Source organism: Notamacropus eugenii, chromosome 5 (genome assembly GCF_028372415.1).
Source record: "Notamacropus eugenii isolate mMacEug1 chromosome 5, mMacEug1.pri_v2, whole genome shotgun sequence".
Lineage (NCBI taxonomy): Eukaryota > Metazoa > Chordata > Mammalia > Diprotodontia > Macropodidae > Notamacropus > Notamacropus eugenii.
In genome coordinates, this window is record NC_092876.1 from 51,564,400 (window position 1) to 51,587,803 (window position 23,404).

The following is a 23,404-nucleotide window of genomic DNA, read 5'->3' on the forward strand; positions in this document are numbered from 1 at the left end:
ATATATAGTGTGTATGTATGTGTGTATATCTATCTATATACACACACATAGACAGAGGGCACAGGGTGAGCTGAATATGAAAGGAGCATACCTAAAAAAATAAAATTTACTGTTGAATGAAATGTACTAGGAGTAAGAAAAAGGGAGAGGTAGAATGTAGCAAATCATCTCACATACAAGACGGAAGAAAGAGTTTCTACAGTGGAGGGGAAGAGGGGGGAGATGAAAGGAAATAACTGAGCCTTACTCTCATGGGATTTGGCTTAAGGAGGGAATAACACACACTCAATTGGATATGTAAATCTATTTTACCCTGCAGGAAAGCAAGGGGGAAGGGAATAGGAGAGGGAAGATAATAGAAGGGACAGCAAATTGGGAAAAGGGATAATCAGAAGCAAACACTATTGTGGGAGGACAGGTCAAGGGAAAGAATGGAATAAATGAAGGTCAGGATAGGACACAGAGAAGTGTGGTTAGTCTTTTACAACATAACTGTTATGGAAGTGCTTTGTATTGTTACACATGTATGACTTATATTGAACTGTTTGTTTTCTTAATGAGGGTGGGTGGGGAGGGAGGGAGAGAAAATGGAACTCAAAACTTTAAGAATGAATGTTAAAAATTATTTTAGCATGCAACTGGAAATTAAGCTATACTGGCAATGGAGTATAGAAATCTATTTTGCCCTATAGGAAAATAGAGGGGAAGGGGGATGGAAGAAGGGTGAATAACAGAAGGGAGGACAGACTGGAGGAAGGGGTGGTTGGGGTACATGCTGTCCTGGAGTGGAGAGTGGGGAAAGATGGGGAGAAAATTTTGAATTCAAATTCTTGTGAAAGTGAATGTTAAGAACTGAAAAATAAATAAATTATATATGTAAAAAAAAAGAGTCCATTATGCTCTCCTCCAAATCCACTTTTGACAGTACATTTTCAGTCCTCCCTTACTTCGATCCAATTCACTTGCATGTCATGGCATCACCTTCTTGAGGTCATGATCCTCTTGGAAAATGAAGGACAAATAGCAGCAGCAAGCTTAACCTATATTATTAACATTTCTTAAGTCTTCCAGACAACGAACAGAGCAATAAATTAAGCCCTGATGTGTAGCTTGCCAGTTTCCAAGATGTAAATGCTCACACCAAGAATTTAACAATTGGCTCTCACAAGCTGGCTTGAGCTGGCCCCAGCACAGCCCTGATTATGATAGGTGACAAGCGGTCATTCAGACTCTGCTTGAAACACAGTGACGGGGAACTCACTACCTCCTGAGACAGTGTTTCCTACTTTGGGAATCGTAATGATTAGGAACTTTCTCCTGACACCAACCCTGCAGCCTGGAGGCCACATGTGGCCCTCTAGGTCTTCAAGTGAAGCCCTTTGACTGAATCTAAACTTCACAGAACAAATCCCCAACCTGGACCTTCCCTTCTTCAGGCTAACCATCCCCATTTCCTTCAATTAGATAGGTAACTTAAGAGGAGAGGCAGGTTTGGGTCAATGGGAAGGGGGTGGGGGAAGGTGATGCATTCCGTACCTCTACAGAGGCAGCTGGGTGGTGCAATGGATAGAGTATTGGACCCAGAGTCAGGAAGACCTGAATTCATATATGACTTTAGGCAGATGATAATAATAACCCCTATCTTTTAGGGTTTTTATGTACTTCCTAGCTGTGTGACCCTGGGTAATTCACTTAGCAGGTGTCTGCCTCAGTTTCCCCATATGTAAAATGAAGATAATAATAACACCTGAGTCCTAGGGTTGTTATGGGGATAAAAAGTGATAGTATTTGCAAAGTGCTTTGCAAATCGTTCTTCTTATTATTATTTTATTTGTTTTCAGTGTTCTACAATCACTTCCATATAACTTAGATTTTTTCCCCTTTCTGTCCCCCTCCCCACCTGCCTCCCCACTCCCTCCCTGAGACGGCATACAATTTTACATAGGATCTACACATACATTCCTATTAAATACATTTTTACCTTAGTAATGTTGCACAGAAGAATTAAAATGAATGGGAGAAACCATCAAAACAAAACATAACACAAGAGAAAATGGTCTGCTTCATTCTGTCATCCAATTCCATAGTTCTTTCTCTGGCTATGGAAGGCATTTTGCCTTAAGGGACCACTGGGAATTTTTTTAAGTCCTTGCATTGAAATGAAGTTCTAAGTCTACCAGAAAAAATCCTCGCACCCTGTGGTTGTTGCTGTGTACAAAGTTCTCCTGGTTCTGCTCCTTTCACTCAGCATCAGTTCATATGAGTCTTTCTAGGCCTCTCTGAAGTCTTCCCATTCATCATTTCTTATAGCACAATAGTATTCTATTAAATTTATATACCACAATTTATTCAGCCGTTCCCCAATTGATGGGCATCCCCTTGATTTCCAGTTTTTGGCCACCACAAAGAGTGCTGCTATAAATATTTTTGTACATGCCCTTTCCCATTTTTGTGATCTCTTGGGGATACAGTCCTTTACAAATCTTGAAGAGCTATGTAATTGATGTCATTTCTCAGGCTCCACATCTCTCTCATCCTGCCTAGTGCATTGCACATAGCAGCTATTCAGTCAGAGGCCCTGGGTTCAAATCCCAGCTTTCATGTTTGCTAACTATGTAAGACTGGGCAAGTTACTTCCCCCTTTTGGGCTGGACTTCTGTTTCCTCCTCTGTAAAATGGGGAACTTGGACTTCATGAATGTCTCTTGCTACTCAAACCCCGTGATCACATCAGTGTTGATTTAACAAGTGTATGATGGCAGTGAAAGGGCCTGTTTTCTATATGGCAAGACAGTGGACACAACGAAAGTACATAGTAATTGCCTGCCCTGCATTTTAGTAAACAAGCATTTATTGGATGGTCTAGGTACATAGGGTTATCTTCTATGGAGTACAGAAAACCCTGCTCCAACCAACCCTCCACTGGTCTCTGCCCTCTAAGGACAGACAGTGTGATATTGGAGACAAGACAGATGGTATCAACACACGTTGGTATTTCAAAACATCTCAGGTTTCATTGTCATAGGTTTTTCCCTCCAGTGATGCAGATCACAAGTCACCAGCACACACTGTGCCTCAGTCACTCATCTCCCCAAATGGCCAAAGCCTCAAAGTTGTGCTCAGTTCTGGGCACCCCAGTTTAGGAATGACTGAGAAACTGGAGAGCATCAAAAGGTGGATGTGCAAGATGGTGCAAAGCCTTGAGTTCATTCCATGTAAGGGACGACTATCAATGTTTACCCGAAGAAGAGGAGATTGGGTAGTGGAGTAGGGTGGAGAGACATGAGTGCTGTCCTCAAGTCTTTAAAGGGAGGGAAGGGGGAGGAGAGGTTAGATTTCTCTTTGGCCTCAGAGGACAAAATTTGGAACAGTGAATGGAAGTAGTGGAGAGGCTCATTTAGGCCAGATGTCAGGGGAAAAAACCAACTTCCTAACAATGCAGGCTCTCCTGAAGTAGAAATGCTACCTGGAAAGATGGTGAGCTCTTCTATACCTCTTCTAGGTGTGCGCTTCAGGTGGAGGCAGAAAGAATAACCACGTTGAAGGATGATGCAAAGGTGGTGTTGTCTAGGGCACCAGACAGGGAGACAGGAAAACCTGAGGTCAACTTGCTAATTGTATTAGTCAATCCATCAACCAGTATTTATTAAATGTGTACTGTGTGCCAGGCATGTGCATTTTTTTTAAAAAAATAATTTATTTTTAGTTTTCAACATTCACTTCCATAAGTTTTAAATTTTCTCCACCTGCCTCCCTTTTCCTCTCCCCGAGACAGTGTGCAATCTGATATAGGCTCTAAATATACATTCGTATTAGACATATTTTCACATTAGTTATGTTGTATAGAAGAATTAGAATGAAAGAGAGGAACCATGAGAGAGAAAAAACAAAACAAAATTCGGACCCCATAGTTCTTTCTCTGGATGTGGATGATATTTTCCATAGTGAGTCTTTTGGAATTGTTTTAGGTCCTTGCATTGCTGAGAAGAGCTAAGTTTATCAAAGTCAGTCATTGTATGCTGTGGCTGTTACTATGTACAGTGTTGTGGTTCTGCTCACTTCACTCAGCATCAGTTCATATAAGCCTTCCCATGTTTTTCTAAAGTCCACCTGTTCATCATTTCTTATAGCACAATAATATTCCATTACATTCATATACCACAACTTGTTCAGCCTTTCCCTAATTGATGGGCATCCCCTTGATTTCCGGTTCTTGGCCACCACTAAAAGAGCTGCTATAAATATTTTTGTACATGTGGGTCCTTTTCTCATTTTTATGATCTCTTTGGGATATAACCCTAAAAGTAGTATTGCTGGGTCAAGGGTATGCACAGTTTTATAGCCTTTTGGGTATAGTAACAAATTGTCCTCCAGAATGGTTGGATTAGTTCACAACTCTACCAACAATGAATTAGTGTTCTAATTTTCCCACATCTTCTCCAACATGTATCATTTTCCCGTTTTGTTATGTTAGCCTATCTGATAGGTGTGATGTGGTACCTCAGAATTGTTTTGATTTGCCTTTCTCTAATCAATAGTGATTTAGAGCATTTTTTCATGTGACTATAAATAGCTTTAATTTCTTCCTCTGAAAACTGCCTGTTCATATCCTTTGACCATTTATCGACTGGGGAATGACTTGTATTCTTGTAAATTTGACTCAGTTCTCTATACATTTTAGAAATGAGGCCTTTATCAGAGATATTGGTTGTAAAAATTCTTTCCTAGTTTTCTGTTTCTCTTCTAATCTTAGCTGCATTGGCTTTGTGCAAAAACTTTTCAATTTAATGTAATCAAAATTATCCATTTTGGATTTCATAATGTTCTCTATCTCGTTTGGTCATAAATTCCTACGTTGTTCATAAATCTGACAGATAAACTATTCCTTGCTCTCCTAATTTGCTTTTGGTATCAGTCATTATATTTAGTTTTGTGTATCCATTTGGACTTTATTTTGGTATATGTTGTAAGATGTTGGTCTGTGCCCAATTTCTGCCATACTGTTTTCCAGTTTTCCCAGCAGTTTTTGTCAAATAGTGAGATCTTATCCCAGAAGCTGGGGTCTTTGGGTTTATCAAATAGTAGATTACTGTAGTCACTGACTACTATGTCCATCCCTCTACCAGTACCAAGTAGTTTTGATAATTATTGCTTTATAATGCAATTTAAGATCTGATATGGCTAGGCCACCTTCTCTGGCATTTCTTTTCATTAATTCCCTTAATATTCTGGACCTTTTGTACTTCCAGACGAATTGCATTGTTTTTTGTAACTCTTTTAAATAATTTTTCAGTAGTTTGATTGGTATGGCACTGAATAAGTAAATTAATTTAGGTAGAATTATCACTTTTATTATACTAGCTCCACTTACCTACAAGAAGCTGAAGTTTTTCCAGTTATTTAGATCTGACTTTATTTGTGTGAAAAGTGTTCTGTAATTGTGTTCATACAGTTCCTGGGTTTATTTTGGCTGGTAATCTCCCAAATATTTTATAATGTCTACAGTATCATTAAATGGAATTTCTCTTTCTACTTTTTGTTGTTCGACTGTTAGTTATAGAAATGCTAACAATTTATGTGGATTTATTTTATATCCTGGAACTTTGTTAAAGTTGTTTATTAGTTCATGCCTTTCAATGCCTCCACCCTTCATTTCTTTCCCACACTGTTACTATTGCACTGGATACACCCCCCCTCCTTTCCCCATCTTGATCCTTTGGCAAACCAGTTCAATTCTACTGTGTAATATTTATAAATTCCCTTGGCTCTTTATCCTACCAAAGATGGTACCCTGCCAAGTTTCAGCCCTGGATTACTTTCGCTATTCACTGCCTTTGTTCCTACCCATGTGCTGCTAAAAGAAACTAGAGAAAAAAATGAAATCATTCTGATTGAGTCCACTACTAATTTATTACATAACTCATATGGCCCTTAATTAACTAACTATCCCGTTCACCATGCTGGCTCTTCTTAACCTTTTCATCCCTCTTCAAATCTCCCATGGCTCCCTCTACATTCACTCTTTCACTTGAGAATATTGCTGGAGAAAAAAGCCTGAGGCCATTTGACATAAGATCCCTCTACGTCCCTCCTCCTCATCTCACATCACTCAGAAGATACTATCTCCTTCACCCCTGTCTCATATACGAGGTGGCCCTTCCCCTTGCCAAAAATCATTATTACCCTTTTTTCTTCAGTACATATCCCCCCTCTCTCATTCCCATTCTCTCAATTCAATCTCTCCCTGTCTACTGGTTGCTTCTCTACTACCTATAAACATGCCCATGCCTTCCCTGTCCTCAAAAAAAGATTGCTTACTTGACCTGTCCCACTGTCCTCCCGTGTTTCCCCTCCTTTTTGTGGTTAAACTCTGAGAAGACCATCTACATTTGGTGCCTCTACTTCCTTTCCTCTCACTCTCTTCTTAACTCTCTACAGTCTAGCTTCTAAACATATCACTCAACTGAAACTGCTTTCTCCAAAATTACAGGTCTTTTTGTTGCCAAATCCAATGGCCTTTTCTCAATCCTTATCCTTCTTGAGGTCTCTGCAACCTTTGTCACTATCAGTTACCCTCTTCTTGATACTTTCTTCTTTCTAGGTTTTTATGATAGCATTCTCTCCTGGTTCTCCTCCTATCTGTCTGACTGGTCCTCAGGGTCCTTGACTGGATCTTTATCCAAGTCATACCTGCTAAATGTGGATATCCCACTCATCCCCTTCCCTGTTCCTCTTCTCTTCTCTCTCTTTGCTATTTCACTTGGTGATCTCATCAACGCCCATGAATTCAGCGATCTTCTCTATGTTGGTCATTCAGTGCAGCTCTAACTTCTGTGCTGATCTCCAGTATGTGGTATATGGGGTGTTCAGGGAGGACTCACATCTCTATGATGAGGGCTACTCATCCACTTTTGGTGTCCACCTGTCTCCCAACTCTCACCTGTGGCTCCAAGAAGGTGTAGCATGCTCAGGGGCCACACCCTGATAAACCATCTTGGCAGATGGACTAAATCAGGTTGGGGGTAGCCAAAAGCTTCAAACTTGTTGGTGAAGTGGGTGGATGTCTACCCTAAGAATGTGAAGATTTTCCCTGGTGGAATGGGCGGATGAGAACAATTTGTTCCAGTGGCCATGAAAATGACTGAAGCAAGAACTATGGAGCATTTAGAGCTTGGTCAGACATCAGAGATGCCAAAGTCATCCACTGCATCCCAGGCTATTACCAGTTGTCATGACTTTTGTCCTACTGCTGGACTCTGATGAGTCTAGAAGAGAGTGTAGTTGATGACTTTGTATGACTCTGCCTCGCTTAAATCCAATTCACCTGCAAGACAAGACCACCCCAGGATGTCATGATCCTCTTTGAAAATGAACAACATTTGAACATCTGCAACAAAAATAACAGTTGACCTCCAGTCTCTCATCTGCTATTGGGTATCTTGAACCAGATGTCCTATAGACATCTTAAACTCAATGTGTCCAAATCTGAACTCATTTCTTTTCCCCAAAACTCTTCCCTCTTCCCAACTTCCCTTTTTCTATGGAAGTTACCACCATTTCTCCAGTAACCAGACTTGCAACCCAAGTATCATTCTCAACTCATTAGTCTCTCACCCTCCAATATCAACCAGTTACCAAATCCTGTTGATTTTACCTTCATATCATCTCTCCCCTACTCCTTCTTCTCTCCTGTGACACTGCTTTGGTATCTACAGGCTCCTATCACTTCACGCCCATTTTATTGCCATAGTCTGCTGGCTGGTCTTCCTGCCCCAAGTTTCTACTCACTCCAGTTCATCCTCTACTAATCCATCAAATTGATGAACATTAATAACTTTCCTGAAGCCATTCAGAAAGGTTATCATTATTGACTCATTCCTAAAATGCAGGTTTGATCACTTCACCACCCTATTTAATATTTTCCAATGACTCTATTTTCCCTCTGGGATAAAATATGAAATACCCTATTTAGCTTTGAAAGCCATCCATAACCTAACTGCTTCCTGCCTTTCCAGTATTCTTTACCCATCCCTACCCCACAAACATAATCTTTGATCCACTGGCTTCCTTGCTGTTTTGCACAGAGAGTACTCTGTTTCCTGACCTCTGGCATTTTCAATGGCAGGAGCTCTCTTCCCAATCATCTGGGCCTTCTGGCTTCCTCCAAGTCTCAGCTAAAATCCTGCCTTCTGCAAGATGCCAGCGCCTTTTCTCTGTGGATTATCTCCAATTCATTTTGTCTATAGCTTGTTTGTACATAGCTGTCTGCTTGTCATCTTCCAAATTTGACTGTGAGCTCTTTGAGAGCAGGGGCTGGTTTTTGTTTGTTTTGCCTTTCTTTATATCCCTAGCATTTAGCCCAGTGCCAGGCACCTAGTAGGTACTTAATAAATGCTTGACTGACTGACTACATCTCCCCCTCAGGGAGGGGGACTCTGCTCAAGTTTCTGCTGGTTGTGTCCCCCACTGTTTGGTGCCTGACTAATACTCCAGTCCCTTTTATAAAGGGATATTTACTTCAAAAAGAAAGCAAGGACAGAAATGCAAACATTTCTCTCTAATACTTCCTGACACTTTCCCCTATACCACCTCCATTTCCAGGAAGAGTAGGTACACTCCTAAGCACACTTTCTACATTGCCTTGGTCCCATCAAGTTACCATCAAAATGCCTCCTGAAGAGTCCTTGGCTCTGCGAAATTTCTCTGTCCCCAGGACCTCAATTCTAGGCTGACTGTGACTTGGACCACTGGGAACCCTGGACTCCTGGAGCATTGCTTTCCTCACCTTTGGAAATTTATAAGGTTGGAGCCTCCTGATTACTCTCCTTCCCTTAGAGTCCTATTTTCACAGGGTCTTACATTAGCCAGAGAGAAAGACAGACACATGCACAGACAGACCAAGAAAGAGACAGAGAGAAGAGAGAAATGGAGAGGGAAGAGAGAGAGAGAGAGAGAGAGAGAGAGAGAGAGAGAGAGAGAGAGAGAGAGAGAGAGAGAGAGAGAGCAAGACCTCTCCTCTTATAGCTTTATTACTTTCACCAGATGCCATCAATGGAGATAAACCAAAGCAGAGAGTGACCAAGAGAGGAGTCAAAGAGAATGGCCAAGACACTTTCTACGTGTAGAGTTTTTTGAAGACTCCTTAAGTTTTGTCTGCTTAGCCAATGTAAAAGGTTTCTCCTCACCATCTGGTTAGCTGACTCTAACCAGTTACAGAATGTCTACACATGCTGAAAAATCTCTCAAAGGCATTCTGGATGCAGGCTCCCCAGGCTGTTCCATGTTAGAAATTATGTCAGAGATACTCTATATATGTACCAGTCCCTTAGTATATTCTATTGGAGGCCCTTTGATCCTCAGTTTCCTCAACAGTAATAATAATAATAATTAGTAGTAGTAGTAGTAGTAGAAGTGGTAGTAGTAGCAGTAATAGCAGTAGTAGTGGTAGTAGTAGTGGTAATAATACTTTTCCTACTATTTTAAAGGATTATTATGAGTTCAAATGAAATCATGAAATGATGTGCAAACTATTAGCATTGATAGACTATAAGCTTATTGGAGATATACACTGTTACTTCTTATTTTTCTATTTGAGAAAACCAAATATTGATTTTCTATTTGATTTCATTCTGTAATTGATTCTATTTTGTAACTGCCTGAGCTGAGGTCCCTCCCAGCTCTGACACTTTATGGGCTCCCTGGGCCTCAGGAAAATCACTTTGTCAGCTGTGTGGAAGATGGATTTGAGTAGGGAGAAACTTGAGCCAGGAAGACGAATTTTGCAATATTCTAAGTGAGATAGGATGTATATGTATATATATGTATATATAAAGAACATTTGTATGTAGAAATGTATGGATGTATGCACATATAAAGTATATATATGTTCATATATACATAATATGTAAAATTATATCTGTATATATGCATATATATTTATAGCATATGGAGTATATAGTAAATGTAAGAAAGCAAATACAGTCCATGTAGCATGTAGCAAATGGCAAGTCATTTATGTCCAGCAGAGTCTGAATGATAGAGGGAGCGTCAGGTCCTCCAGATGTTCCTGTTTGCTGGTGATTTTGCTGATTACATCAAATCCCGGTATGTTACAGGCAGAACTTCCTAATTGAGATCCTTAAATTCCTCAGACGAGGTCAGCCTAAGGATTCACACAGGAAAAGCCAAGTGAATCAACACTGCTATTCAGATAATGATACACAGTTAGACATTTAGAATTCATCCACCAATACTTACATCAATCAATCAATGAGCATATATTAAGTGCCTACCATAGGCAAGACATTTTTGGATACTAAGGATATAAAGATAAAAGGTAAACAATACCTGTCTTCAGGAACTTATATTCAACCTGGGAAAACACCATAAAAGTTTTATGTGTATTTTGTGTATATATAGATACAGATACACACATACACACATATATACACACACAGACAGGAAGTAAATACATGTGTAGCTTTGGGTGTGGTGTGCCTTTCCCTCAGTCCACACTTGCCCTTGATCTCTGCATTAATCTGCTCACTGAACCTTTACTCACGCTCACAGGCCTGGTGTTTCCAGAGACGGGCCACAACCATGTAGTTATGACTCAATACTGTCTTTTAGAATACCAGGGGTAACCCTGGTGTGTTGAGGGGCAGGGAGGTGACAGCTCCATTACTCACTATTTTAATTTCTGAGCCCCTGCTGGGTGCTTCCCACTTTCACAAAACAAGTCACCATTGACAAGTCATTATTTTTTTGGCAGTTTTTCTTTAAATTATTAATTCTAAACTTAACAAATACCAAATAAGATGAGCATTAGCTATTAAAATATAACATTTACTTAATGATAAGGCAAAAGTAGTAATAATCAAATACTTACTTACTAGAAAGCAAAAATAGTAATAATTAAACATAACAGTTACTAAATAGCACCCAGGTGACACTGTCCTATCAATGCACAAAGTATGTTGGGGAGAGAAACTTTTAGAAACTTTGCAAGAAGGCACATGAGAAGAGAAACCCATGTTTCTGGGGCAACCTACACCTCTGGACTTCAGTCATTGACGTCCTTGTTCCCTTTAGGAACAATCAAACAAACCTGCTTCTCTACTAGCTGATTCCCTTCTGATTATCACTGGTCTCCAACTCAGCAAAGTCACTCTTCTTGCTTTCGTGCTAATGAATAAGTTCTTTTGGCTCTTTTTGCTTCCAGCCTCTCTTAGCAGGGTGCTGAGATAAGTGTTACACTCTCATTGAAGAATAACAAAAATTCTCCTTAAGGTAAAGAATTGCCAGATCCCCTGATCTGCAAATAGTGGGGGATTCCATTTTGTCCAGTCAGCTTCAAGAGTCTTCTCTCAGATGCAAATCAAAACAACTCTGAGGTACCACATCACACCTATAAGATTGGCAAACATGACAGAACAAGAAAATGATAAATGCTGGAGAGGATGTGGGAGAGTTGGAACACTAATTCATTGTTGGTGGAGCTGTGAGCGCATCCAACCATTCTGGAGAGCAATTTGGAACTATGCCCAAAGGGCTACAAAAATGTGCATACCCTTTGACCCAGCAATATCGCTACTAGGACTATATCCCCAGGAGGTCATAAAAATGGGAAAGGGTCCCACATGTACAAAAATATTTATAGCAGCACTCTATGTAGTTGCCAAAAACTGGAAGTCAAGGGGATGTCCATCAATTGGGGAATGGCTGAATAAATTATGGTATATGAATGTAATGGAGTACTATTGTGCCATAAGAAATGATGAACAAGAAGACTTCAGAGAGGCCTGGAAGGACTTATATGACCTGATGCTGAGTGAAAGGAGCAGAACCAGGAGAACTTTATGCACAGCAACAACCACAGTGTGTGAGAGTATTTTCTGGTAGACTTAGATTTTTGTAATAACACAAGAACTTCTGAAAAAAAAAAATCCCAATGGTGGACCTCAAGGCAAAATGCCTTCCACACTCAGAGAGAGAAATATGGAAGTCACTCACATAATGTAGCAGATCATGTTTGTGTATGTGTATCTGTTTGTGTATCATGTTCTGATTTGTTATACGGATTCTTTCATTTATCTTAGTCTGACTACATAGCATGACTATAGTGAAAATATACTCAATAGGAAAGTATATGTAGAATCTATACAGAATTGTATGCAGTCGTGGGGAGGGAGGGAGGTAGTAGGGGGTGGGTGGGGAGGGATAAAATCGCAATTGTATGGCAGTGATTGTTAAACATTAAAAAAAATAAAAAAAATAAAAAATAAAAATAAAAAAAAAAAAGAGTCTTCTCTCAGCCAAAGCAAATCTATCTTCCTCCTCTGTTTCTCTTTCCAAAACCAGAGAAAGCAGGAGACACAGGTACCCTTAAAAGATTTCCCTTTGCTCAGTTACAGATGATAACTGAAGCACAGTCACCCCATAGGCTTCACACAGGAGTAGGATTCTGCTCTCAACCGATGAGCTTCCAGTCTTTTCCCACCCAACCAACAAAGCAATGATTCTCCTCCAATCAGCAGGTTCCCAGCAAAGCTAAAGAGTCAGTTGTCTGTGCTGCTGTTTCCTGTATGTTCTCTCTTCAACTTTTTATATCTCCTTTTGTGCTCAGCTCATTCTCCTGCTTTTTCTGTTTATCTCATCCCTTGGACTTCTTAGCTTCTCTTCTGCTGGCATCTTAACCTCTTATGCCCCCAACTGGAACCTCCTGGTGGTTAGTGATTTGTCTATAACTCTTTGGCCTCTTTCAAGTCTCAGCTCATACCATCTTCTTTAGGAGGCCTTTCCTGGTCCTCCTCAATGTTTGCTCCTTCCCTCTGAGATTGTATCCAGTTTTCCCTGTGTGTGTGTATACATACACACATATATCAGTTCTCTATATTTTTCCATATATATACAATTTTTCCTATAATGTATAAGAAAAATTGGATATATATAATTTCCCTATATATTTCCATATGTGTGTATATATCTGCATGTACATATATATATATATATATATATATATCAGTTTGTACATAATTGTTGGCATGTTGTCTTCTCCATCACACTGTGAGTTCCTTGAGAGCAGGGAATATTTTTGCTTTTCTCTGTATTCCCAGCATTTACCATGGTACCAGATGCACAATAAGGACTTAATAAATGTCAGCTGTTGCTGCTAATGATGATAATTATAAAGTAAAACTCAAGAAATCTGTCTTTCCATCAAAAATTAGCCCAATAGTCCTTATAAAATCTCCCCATGGTTTCTAAATTGTCATTTGATTTAATTTATGCTTTCATCAAGTTACAGACTTAAAAAAATATCTAAAACCAGTCACATGCCAATGAATTGATGGACCACAATGCTTGGCAGCTATGGTTATTCCAGTCATTGCTCTGTCTTTAGACAGGGCCTTCTGGGTACATTCATCTGAAGTGCAGTTCCCTCTCTGGTCCTCAGAACCTCCTAGCTGCCTCTAGAACAGGGGTGGGGAACTTGTAGCCTCAAGACCACATGTGACCCTGCCCCTGCTCTAGAATCTGGTAAAACTCGTGTAGGAAGTGCGTATGCTTGGAATGTTCTCTCTCCCCTTCTCGTGTTGTGAATTTGTGGTCTTTTTAACCAATGCTTGTTGACTTTAACTTTAAAGCCCAGTTCAAGTAACACTTACCCTGATTCCCCCCAAGTCAGTAATCTGACTTTTTTTTGTATGCCTAGCATCTGACACAATGCTGGAATATAGAAGTAGCTTAATAAGTGCTTGTTGAAGAATTGATTTCTTCTTAGACCTCTCCTGGCACATTATTTTGAACCTCCTGGACACTGTTATTAGGGCAGTTAGATGGCTCAGTAGATAGAGTGCTAGACCTGGAGTCAGAAAGATCTAAATTCAAATGTAGCCTCAGATACTCACTAATTGTGTGGCCCTAGGCAAGTCATTTCACCTCTATTTGCCTCAATCCACTGGAAAAGGAAATGGCAAAGCACTCTGGTATCTTTGCCAAGAAAACCCCATGGGCAGTATGGTTTATGGGGTCACAAAGAGTCAAATAGAAATGAAAAACAACACCACTCTTATCATGTTATTCTGTTATCTATATCGGTACCTTCTCTGCCTGCAAGTTTGTGAGTTCTATAAAGGCAGGGACTGAGTTGTAGTAATTTTTTGGTCTCTCTCAGGATGATAAATGCCCTGTTGGATCCAGATGGCTCTGAAGGAGAAGTGAGGCTGGTGACCTGCACAGCCCTCCCTCACTCAAAACAAAGTCAAGTGCAAGTCATGTCATCATTTCTCTGATAGCATGGTCTTCTTCGGGCAATGAAGGACGAACACAAACAAATGTTCTGCATATAGTATGTGCTTAATAAATGCTTGTTGAATTGAGCCAGATGGTATCAATGATACCTTGTATTTGCATGGCTGTATAAACCTTAAGTGTTTTCACATAGTATCTTATACTGTCCTGACAATAATACGACTGGGTGGGGTGGGGTTTACCATGAAGGACCCTGATTCACAAATTCTAAGTTCCTGCTGCGTGCAGACCATGAGGGAGATGCAAGGATTAGAGATCTAGCTACTCAAGGTTCTTGTACGGGATGAGTCTTGAAATGATGGAGGGGAGGGCATAGCATTGACAAAGCTAGGGAGAAATCCCAGACCTCATTCATTCATTTAGTAAATATCTAATTATATATTTATTAAATACTAAATATATTTTATTTGTATTTAAATACATTTAATAATTAAATTAAAATAAATTAAATTAAATTAATATATTTATTTGTATTTTAATATATATTAAATATACATATTTAACAAATATCCATATTTCAATTTGCCAGATAGAGAGGCTGTGGGGCATAGTGACTAACCTTGGTATCAAGAAGACTTGGATTCAAGTCCTACCTCTAACACATCTTGCCTACATGACTCTGGTCAAGTCACCTTACCTCTTGGTGCTCTAGGCAACCCTTTGAGGCTACATTGCAGAAGGAAGAAAGGAAACAAATATTTATTAAGCACCTACTATGTGCCAAGCACTATGCTGAGTGCTTTACAGAAATTATCTGGTTCGATCCTCACATAACCCTGCCAGGTAGGTGTTATTATTATCCTCATTTTACAGTTGAGGAAACTGAGGCACACAGGTTAAGTGACTTGCCCAGGCTTACATAGCTATGAAGTGTATGAGGCTAGATTTGAACTCAGGTCTTCCTGATTCTAGTGCTCTACCTGCTGCCCACCAAGCTGTCTCTAAGAAGTGAATGAATGAAAAATCAGCCAATTAACGATCATTTATTCAGCTGTTTGTTGTTATTTTTTTTGTTTTAGTCTCTGTATCCCCAGTGGCTAGCTCAGTGCTTTGCTTCTCTACCCTAGTGTCTAGCATAATAGGTACTTAATAAATGCCTGATGATTGATTGATTGGTAGAAGAGATTTCCTTACTGAAAATTCCTTACACCAGTGAAATCATAGTTCTGACTGAAAAAAAAAATGTCAGTCTACCTTTCAGGGCCCTTTACCATCAAATCAATCTTGAACCTATTAAATGCTTACATCATCGGGGACCCTTAGCTAAGTCCTGGGGTGAGGATTAGATCTGTTGATTTCATTGACTTGAAGCTGGGAAGTCCCTCTACTTGTACTCATTGGCCTCTTCTCTGCAAATTAACCAGAGGGTTACCTGGAGGCCTTGAATGTTTAGGTGACTTACCCAGAGTCATACAGCCAGTATGAGTCAGAACCCAGGATTTCCTGGATCCGAGGCCAGCTCTCTAGCCATTACTACTCTGAGATGGCGACAGAGAGCAGAGACAAGATGGAAAACAGTTCATCACATCCCTCCATTCAGCCAATCCCTGCAGAATTTCTTACTCTTCCTCTCCAACCAAATTGAGCTTGTGTACTTTCCTGCCTTTGAGCCTTTGCATATAGATAATTTCTTTCCCTGGAATGGCCCCCATCCTTCCGCCCCCTCCTCCCCCCCAGTTGCTTGTTGAAATCTTCCATGGATTTCAAGTCCCAGCTTAGACTGCCACCTCTTTTGAAAAGCCCTCCCCGATTGCCTGGGCCAGAAGCAATCTCTTTCTCCTCTGAACTCTTATGATACTTCATCTCATTTCCAGCATGCTCCTCCTCCCCTACATTTCCCCTCCTTTCCCCCTTTTCCAAAACTTCTAGTAATAGCCTTTTCCTGATCCCAAAGCAGGAAAGGGTTCTGAGCCCTGTCTCCACTATGGTCTCTCTTGGGTTTCTGCATTACCTCTGCCAGGTCATTAACCACACACAGCATGAGGAAGAAATTGACTTCCTTTCAGTTCCCTGGTCCCCCCCATCACTAACCTGGTGGGGGACCATGGGGCTGGATGGGTGCTATTACCAGACTCAGGCCCAGGGACTGAGGAACAGGAAAAGTCCAGGGCAGCAGGGTGTTGTGAATGGGGTTCCCCTCCCCTCTCCCCTAGCCGCAGTGACTCATGGGGGGAGCACTCCTCCCTCCCTCCCCTCAAGAGGACAGAAGTCCGCCGGGAAGTCAACCAGATGCTTGGGCAAGAGAGGAGCAGTGGGCGGGGCATTTTGCCGGTGTTTTACCTAGTGGGGTTGCTTCCGGACAGAAGAAAGAAAAACCTCAAAACCAGACACACATACACACACACAAAAACCCCCTCTCACTTTGGGAAGGAAATTTCTGACATTTGCTGCCTGATTTAAACACTCGGTCTTCAGTAACAGAATTTGCATGGGGCTTACTGGGACGATAGGTTTGAGGGAACTATAGGGAAGGGGTAAGAAGGGAGCTGGAGGGCTCCAGGGCAGGAACCCCATGGTAGAGACCCTTCCTCCCCCTTCCTCTCCCCTTCTCTCTCCTACCAGGTCAAGGTAGGAGAAAAGAAAGGCTGAAAATTCCGGGTCCCCCTTCCTACACCCAAACTCCCTTCCTGAGAAAAATCGGGCAAGGGATCACGGGATTTTGAGTTGAAAGGGACCTTAGAGGTCATCTCCCTTAGGGGGTCTAACCCTAACCCTAAATTCACATTTTTGTGTGTTTTGGACTCCTTGGACAGTCTGGTAAAGCCTGGAGAATCATGTTATTAAATGTGCAAAATAAATAAGGATCTCAAAGGAAGCCAATTATACTGAAATACAGTTGTCCAAATATTTTTTTAAAACAAGTTCAGGGCCCCCAGGTTTAGAACTACTGTTTAATTCAACACCCTTATTTTACTGAGAGAAAAACCGAAAGGGAAAGGAGAAAATTCAAAACAAAACAAGAGGAAGAGACTTGCCCAGATTTACCCAAGTAGTAAATAATAGAGCCGATATTGAAATTTGGGGCCTCCAACTGAAGAAAGCAGTGTGGTACAGTAGAAAAACCCACTGAGAGAACCTGAGTTCAAATCCTGCTTTTAATACTGACGATGGATATAATTGTGGGCAAGTCATTTTCCTTCTTGGAGCCTGGTTTCCTTATCACTAAAATGAGGACCTGGATCCTGGATCAGGTGACCTTTGAGGTCTCTTTCAGCTGTTTTGACCTTTTAACTCCAAATCCATCAAAAGTTCTTGTTCCACCTCTCCTCCCAGAGGTAATTGGTCAGATAGGCTCCAGGTACCACCAGCCCAGGAGCATAAACTTGTGAGGAGGGAATTTCCCCCTGGTGTTGCACAGAAGATGAACCTCCATCCTCCATCAATGGCGCCTGTGTGGAATCCAAGCATATCTCTGCCTGGCATTCAAGGTTCTCTCTACCTCGTTACTCCCTCTCTATCCTATTTTTCTTTTCACAAAAGGAATCCCCTATTGTAGTTAGTTTAATATTCTCATTGTCCTGCTCATGTGGCCTGTTGGTAGATGCTTTTAAGACCAAGGTAGGCCTCTATCTATAGGGAAAAAGTGGAGCACATTTGACCATCAGGGTTTTATTTACGATTATCTTGTCAAGGCCAGTCCTTTGGTAATTAGACTTTCTACCTCCGACAGGATGATATTTTAAAATCTTGACTGAATTTACTTCTGGAATCAGCTTTTCTTGGGAGGTTAGAAATCACCTTAGTTCAGAAGTTGTAATAATTTACTTTTTTATTGCTTTATAATCACAAAGAGACACAATTTGGAAATGTTTGTAGAGAGCTGGTCTGAGTGCTAGGAAGACCTGAATTCAAGTCGTGCTTTTGACATATCCTGCTTATTTGATACTGGACACACTAGTGTCCCAGGCAACTAAGACTACTAGTTTCAGAGAAGGTGATGATCTGCACTGGGAAAGAGAATTTCCTCACCTTGGAGTTCCCAATACTCAAGTCTCTGTCTCCTGTGATCATAAAATACCTTCACGTAATCTCATCTGTAACTTGAGAAATATGCTTGTGAGTTAGATCATGCCAAGGTTTTATAAACCAATCTTCCCAGTGGTGTTGGGGAGAGAGCACTGGATAAAGATCTGGATTTTAGTCTTAACTCAAATTTACTAGCTACATGACCTCAGCTCATCATAGAAAGAGTGTTGGTTTTGGAGTCAAACAATCTGGGTTCAAACTCTGACTGCTGCGTACTACCTGTGTGACCTAGGGCAAGTCACTTCCTCTCTGAGCCTCAGTTTTCTATTCTGTAAAATGAAGAGTTAGACTAGAGAGCTTCTGAGGTTCCTTCTAGTTCCAAATTTATGACCCAAAGATCCTAATTGTTTTACCTTGGGCAAGTCATTGCCTCTCTCTGACTCAGTTTCCTTACCTGGAAAAAAGATGGGGGGAAGGATTTGACTTGATGGCCTCCAGGAGCCCTTCTAACTCTAAATCAGTTCCTTCATTTATCACAGGTAGAAGGGCACTGCCTGCCTTATAGAATTTTTGTGAAAATCACGTAGATGGAAGGTAGTGGTCCTCAGTGGTCCAGGGACCTGGAGGTTCCCAAGAGCCTTTCAAGAGGATTGCAAGGTCAAAATAAGGTTATGGGAGAAATATCTCCATTTTGATTTTATGAGTAGATGTGTGAGTAGACCAAAGTGCAGAAATTATAAGAGGTAAGAAAAACCTAGGTTTTATTATTATGTTTAAACATAGGTTCAGTTCTTAGACAAAAAAGTCTAAACAATCATTAGGATTCTAGCAAGTTCTCTTATATGCAAAATTATGTCAGAGTGACAGGAATAATTTTTTTACATATTGCAGTCTCTTAGGTCATAAAACTTAAAGAAAAGACAGATCCAGAATCTCGTATGTCATGAAATGTCATAAAAGTTGAATACACTCAGAGTCATAAACTCATACATAAACTTATTTAAATAACTTTATAGGCAAACTAAGTCAAGTTACAAATCAAATTATATTTAGAGGGTTCACAAATAGATTGATTGAGGAAAGGGAGATTTACATGTTGCCAAGGAAGCAGAGACAATTGAGATTCTTCCTCTGACTTCTTATTTAAGGAACGTTTGAGGCCTCAAGTCAATGTTCACATCTTATGGAACACATTTTAGTCAGGTGAGGATTAATATTAACAGAAGATGGGCTTTTAGTTAGCCAAAAGTTACAGGAGGGATGGTCCTGAGCCCTGAATAATAAAAATTAAAAGAAAATAGAAAATTCCTTTATCATAATAATAAGATATTATTTTCTAATATGGTAAACATCCATAGACATAACCCACATAAAGCAAAGTTCTTTGGGGAGAAATCAGTAATTTTTTAGTACAAAGGAATCCTGAGACTGAAAGGCTTGACAAAATTCTGAACATGGCAAGATGCTATCTATATTCCTATGAAATCAATGCATTTCAGAGCTATAAGGGACTTCAGATGAGTCCAAGCAGTACCTGAATAATGTTACCCCCTGCCACATCTTCAAAAAGTATTCCTTTTCCCTTTTCTTAAAGACCTCCAAGGAGCAGGAAATCAGTCCTTCCCAAGGCTGATCAAGGGAGCCTCAAATTGTCAGAAGGGATTTCCTGACATCAAAATGAAACCTGCCTTTTTGAACCTTCCCATCTTTGCTCCTACTTTTGTGCTTCCTCTGGAGTTGAGTCACATTTGATACCCCTTCCATTTGACAGCCCTCCAGATATTTCACAATAGCTATTGTGTTCCCCTTAAATCTTTTTTTTTTTTTCCTGGCTAAACATAACTGATTCTCAGCTCACTCGGTTCCAAGTATCACCATTCTATTTTCTCTACTCTCCAGATATGCTCCAGTGTATTAGAATCCTTCCTAAAATGGAGCATCTAGTAGTCTATATGGGGTCTGACCGGGACAGAGTCCAGTAGTAGGTGAATTCTGTGGACACTATTCCTGTAATCTCCCAGCCTTCTATCAAAGAAGAAGATGACATTTAGCTGGCACAATCTGTAATCACCAATTGCTTTTTAAGTTGGTTTTCAGAAACCATTTCTTTATCCAATGTTTTCAAGTTTTGCCAGGAATTGAAGTCAAACTCGCTGGCCTATATTCAATGAGTATTTAACTATAATGTGCAGACTGTACTCTTTCTTCATTTTTTGAAAATTGGGGCACTTCCCCTTTTCTGGTCCTATAGCATCTTTCTCATTCTCTGGGATCTTACTTTCTAAGAATCTTTTGAGTACTAATTTATTGTTGAATATCCACCTTTTCTTCATTCATGGTTAAGCTCACATTTTCAGGGTAGGTCACCTTGGGCTATATCTGGAGCTCCCTCAGTCTTCAGAACACATTATTCCATTCTCTCTTGTGTTTTTGTGTAGGCAAAGAATAGTCTTGTGTTATCCAAATCTCTTTTCCTTTCTATTTGAAAGTCTTTCTTCCAGTTGCATGCTAAATTTGTTATTTTTCAAGAGAATTGCTAAATTTAGCCTCTATGTGTCTGGGATTCTTTCAGTTAGGACTTTGATTTCTGTATTCTTTGACAGCCAAATAGAGGATGGATTGGAAAAGGGAAAGACTTGAGGCAGACAGATTCACCACCAGGCAGCAATCCAAGCAAGAGTTCTTGCCATCAGGGTGGTGGCAATATCAGAGGAAAGAAAGGGGAGTGTTTGAGAGATGTTGCAGAGATAAAATTGACTGTATGTATGGCAAAAGATTGAATATGGAGGGTAAAAAATAATGAGGAGTCTAGGGTGTGAGCCTAAGGAAGTGGGAGGATGGTGTTACCCTTTCCAGTAATAAGGAAGGTGGAAGACAGGGAGGGCTTAGGTGGAAAGATAATGCTTTCCATTTTGGACATGTTGAGTTTAAGTGCAAGGTGGCTGAAAGACATTTGGAGATGTGAGGTTGGGGGTCAGCAGAGAGATCGTGGCAGGATAGACACAGAGATGGTCATTAAATTCATGGGAACTGATGAGATCATCAACTGAAGTAGTACAGAAGGAGAAGAGAAGAGAGCCCAGGACAGAACCCTGTGGGACATCTATGGTTAGAGGGCATGGATTGGAGAAGGATCCAGGAAAGAAGACAGGGAAGAAGTGGTCAGATCTGTAGGAGAAGAACCAAGAGGGAGCAGTGTCCTGAAGACCTGAGATGGCCTCTTCTACCTCTAAATCAATGTTCCTTTGTTATAGATAAGGAAACTTGAGACTAGAGAGATCAAATGACTTGTCCAGGGTCTCATGGGCAGGGACAGCTTCAGACTTTTCTCCAAACCCACCCCTGCTATGCTGCTCTCCAAAGACGTAGAAACAGCTCTGTTCTCTCTTCTAGGTCAGGTGCCTTGGAAGCCATGTCCCCAAGGACCTGAAGACTGCAGAAAGAAGTGTGATCCAGACTATTACTTGGAAGAAGAGCGGAAATCTCGCTGCCAGCCCTGTGTTAGCTGCATTAGAGGTGTTGTCCTTGCTGCTGGCCACTGGTTTATGTCTTCCCTGCTCTGTCCTCCATTTATGAAGGGATTGTGCATGTATGACTGTGTGTGTATGAATGTTTATGAATGTGTGTGTGTGTGTGTGTAGTCTTGAGGCCATATAAGGAAGAGATCAAGGGAGAGAGTCCTCTAAAATCTGCTGGTTGGGAGAGAGCTGGTCAGCTCCTCTGAGCTAGTCCTTACATGCTTCTCATTATAGTCCAGAGAGAGCCAAGTCGTTACGTCTTTGTTTAATGTTGTGTTTTACATTTATTTATTTTATTTTTTATTTTTATTGATATTTTTTGCTTTTTTATTTTTAAAAACCACTGTGATTGTTCAATAACCCATAATGCCCAGGGAGTCCTTCCATCACAAAGAAGCACAGTTCAGCGAATCAAACTGACAAACAACATTTGCTGCCTTTTCTATCCATAGTCCTTCCTCCACTTCCCCACCTTTCTGCTGAGAGCAGGGAAGTGTATTTCATCACGAGTTATTTGGAACCAAGAGTAGACACTGTGTAGAATCTGAATTCAGATATGTCCTTTTTAATTTACATTATTATAGAAGAAGCTAGGTGATAGAGAGGATGGAGAGCTAGGCCTGGAGTCAGGAAGACCTGACCTCAAATCCAGCCTCACTTACTAACTGTGTGACCCTGGGCAAGTCACTTAACCTCTGTTGGTCTCAGTTTTGTCAAGTACAACACAGAACAGTAACAGCTCCTACCTCTCAGGGTTGTTGTGAGATAAAGTGCTTAGCACCGTGCCTGGCATGTTATATTAATGCTTATTCCCTCCCCCTCCCCTTTGTAGTTGCTGTATGTATATTCTTTCTTCATTATACATTAACTAGGCATTCAGACCTGTTTCTCCTAAGGTCCTCCTCTAACACTGCATCATGGCATGGACACGATCCTGGAATCACAAAGCCCGTGCCACCAGGAAAAAACCCCACCACTAGAAAGGCTTGTCTTGTATACATACATTGTTGTTGAGTTGTTTCAGTTACGTCTGACTCTTCATGACCCTATGTAGGATTTTCTTGACACAGATACTGGAGTGGTTTGCCATTTCCTTTTCCAGCTTATTTTTACAGATGAGAAAACTGAGACAAACCGATTTGAGTGATTTGTCCAGGGTCACACAGCTAGTAAGTGTCTGAGGCCAGATTTGAATTCAGGAAAATGAGTCTTTCTGATTCCAGACCTGGCACTCTATCCACTGCACCACCTAGCTGCTTGTGCCTTTGTTCACAGTAGGTATTAAATAAATATTTGTTGAATGAATGAATGAATCTGGATAAAGAGGCTTTGAGTGTGAGCCCAACAGAATTACAGAATCTCAGAAAGGGACCTCAGAGACCAGCTCCAGAGGAAGCCTCTTTTCTACATTCCCAATAAGTGATCCACCAGTCTTCAGTTTGGGGTGGACCAGTGCACTCCCTAAAGAGGAAATCCATGCTCCTTTGGCAAAACTAATTGTAAGGAACTTTTTCCCTACATCAAGCCTAAATGTGTATCATTGTCACATTTACTTAGTGATCCTGGTTTTCCTCTCTGAGACCAAGCCAAATGCATCTAATCCCTCTT

The 23,404-nt window shown here is 40.7% G+C and overlaps 1 protein-coding gene across 3 annotated transcripts in view; it reads left to right on the forward strand.

Annotated features, from left to right (window-relative positions):
- TNFRSF8 (TNF receptor superfamily member 8) overlaps positions 1-23,404 on the forward strand; it is an 82,172-nt gene that overhangs the window by 21,508 nt on the left and 37,260 nt on the right. For all 3 annotated transcript variants that reach the window (XM_072608908.1, XM_072608906.1, XM_072608907.1), the window contains exon 3: positions 21,672-21,794. In XM_072608908.1, coding sequence (XP_072465009.1) covers positions 21,672-21,794 — 123 coding nt within the window. The remainder of the gene's footprint in view (positions 1-21,671; positions 21,795-23,404) is intronic.